Source organism: Oryzias melastigma, linkage group LG22 (genome assembly GCF_002922805.2).
Source record: "Oryzias melastigma strain HK-1 linkage group LG22, ASM292280v2, whole genome shotgun sequence".
NCBI classification, from domain to species: Eukaryota; Metazoa; Chordata; class Actinopteri; order Beloniformes; family Adrianichthyidae; genus Oryzias; species Oryzias melastigma.
In genome coordinates this window covers 6,517,491-6,518,538 of record NC_050533.1, presented here as the reverse complement: position 1 = coordinate 6,518,538, position 1,048 = coordinate 6,517,491, and the positions used below count along the sequence as shown (strand labels likewise).

At 39.6% G+C, this 1,048-nt stretch overlaps 1 protein-coding gene across 1 annotated transcript in view; it reads right to left on the bottom strand.

The window, feature by feature from the left end:
- Window positions 1-1,048, bottom strand: part of LOC112143902 — a 12,927-nt gene that overhangs the window by 5,929 nt on the left and 5,950 nt on the right. The window contains exon 3 of the mRNA XM_024268145.2: window positions 475-591. Coding sequence (XP_024123913.1) covers window positions 475-591 — 117 coding nt within the window. The remainder of the gene's footprint in view (window positions 1-474; window positions 592-1,048) is intronic.

Genomic DNA, 1,048 nt, shown 5'->3' with positions numbered 1-1,048 from the left:
AGAAGGCATCGTAGCATGCTACAACATCAACAAATAAAACAAAAGAGGTAGTGTGACAGGAACAATCACAGTTTGTGTGAATGGCGTGTATTAAGACTCTCAGAAACCTAGATTTTGTCTACAGTTTAGTCTTGCTTTTTTGCCATCATAGGTTCTTTTTTATGTAAATGCCACCATGAGGACAAACACACTGAAAGAGCAGCAAAGCTGAATTTGATTATTGATCCAAACATTTCTTTATATATGACAATAGCCATTTTTCTAAGAGCTACTGACTGTTTTAATGTAGTGTTTCTTCAAGAACCAACATTACAGAATTGGTTGTCCTTCAAACACATGATGAAATGTAAAGTTTTATAAACATTTTGTGGTGGCTGCATTGAAACTTTTTCATGTACGACTTTTTAGATATTTGCAGGTGAAACTTAAAAGGCACAAATTTGTTTTTTTGGTTTGAGCTCAGGCTTTGCTTACCTGTACATCTCTAGACTCTGTGCAACCTGAAGCACATTGTTGTAATTTCCAAAGAGAGTGGAGATGCAGACGGTGAAATTCAGCTTTCTCTCTTTCTGGTCGTGGCTCTTCTTGTTCCTTATAGGAAGCCAGATCGGGTTAGATACGTTTTTTGTGAACGGCTGAGTCAGAACAGTGACATGAGAAGCATCACAGCTTTCCGGGATTTTGCAAAGGACATATGTGGCACTGAAAGGGAAACCAAAGTGGTCCTCATTTATGTGAACAGTTGCAGGAGTGGTTTTGTTGAATACACCCTCACAACAGAAAGAGCAAAACAATGGATGAATGGAGTCTCTCTTGAAAATGCCAATGATGCGTATGTCAAAACCCTTTACTCTCTGGTCCATGTAGGCTGACACCAGGAAGTGCTGTGTATTTTCCAGTGGAGTGATGCTCTGATCAGAGATAGATGAGGGGCAACTGGCTGGAACATCAAGCAGCTTTTCAATAAACCTGAAAGATGTTGATATTTTCATGTTGTAGATAAGTATGAGGGTTGGCACAGTGAAGATGAGAAGAACAGCGCTCCTCC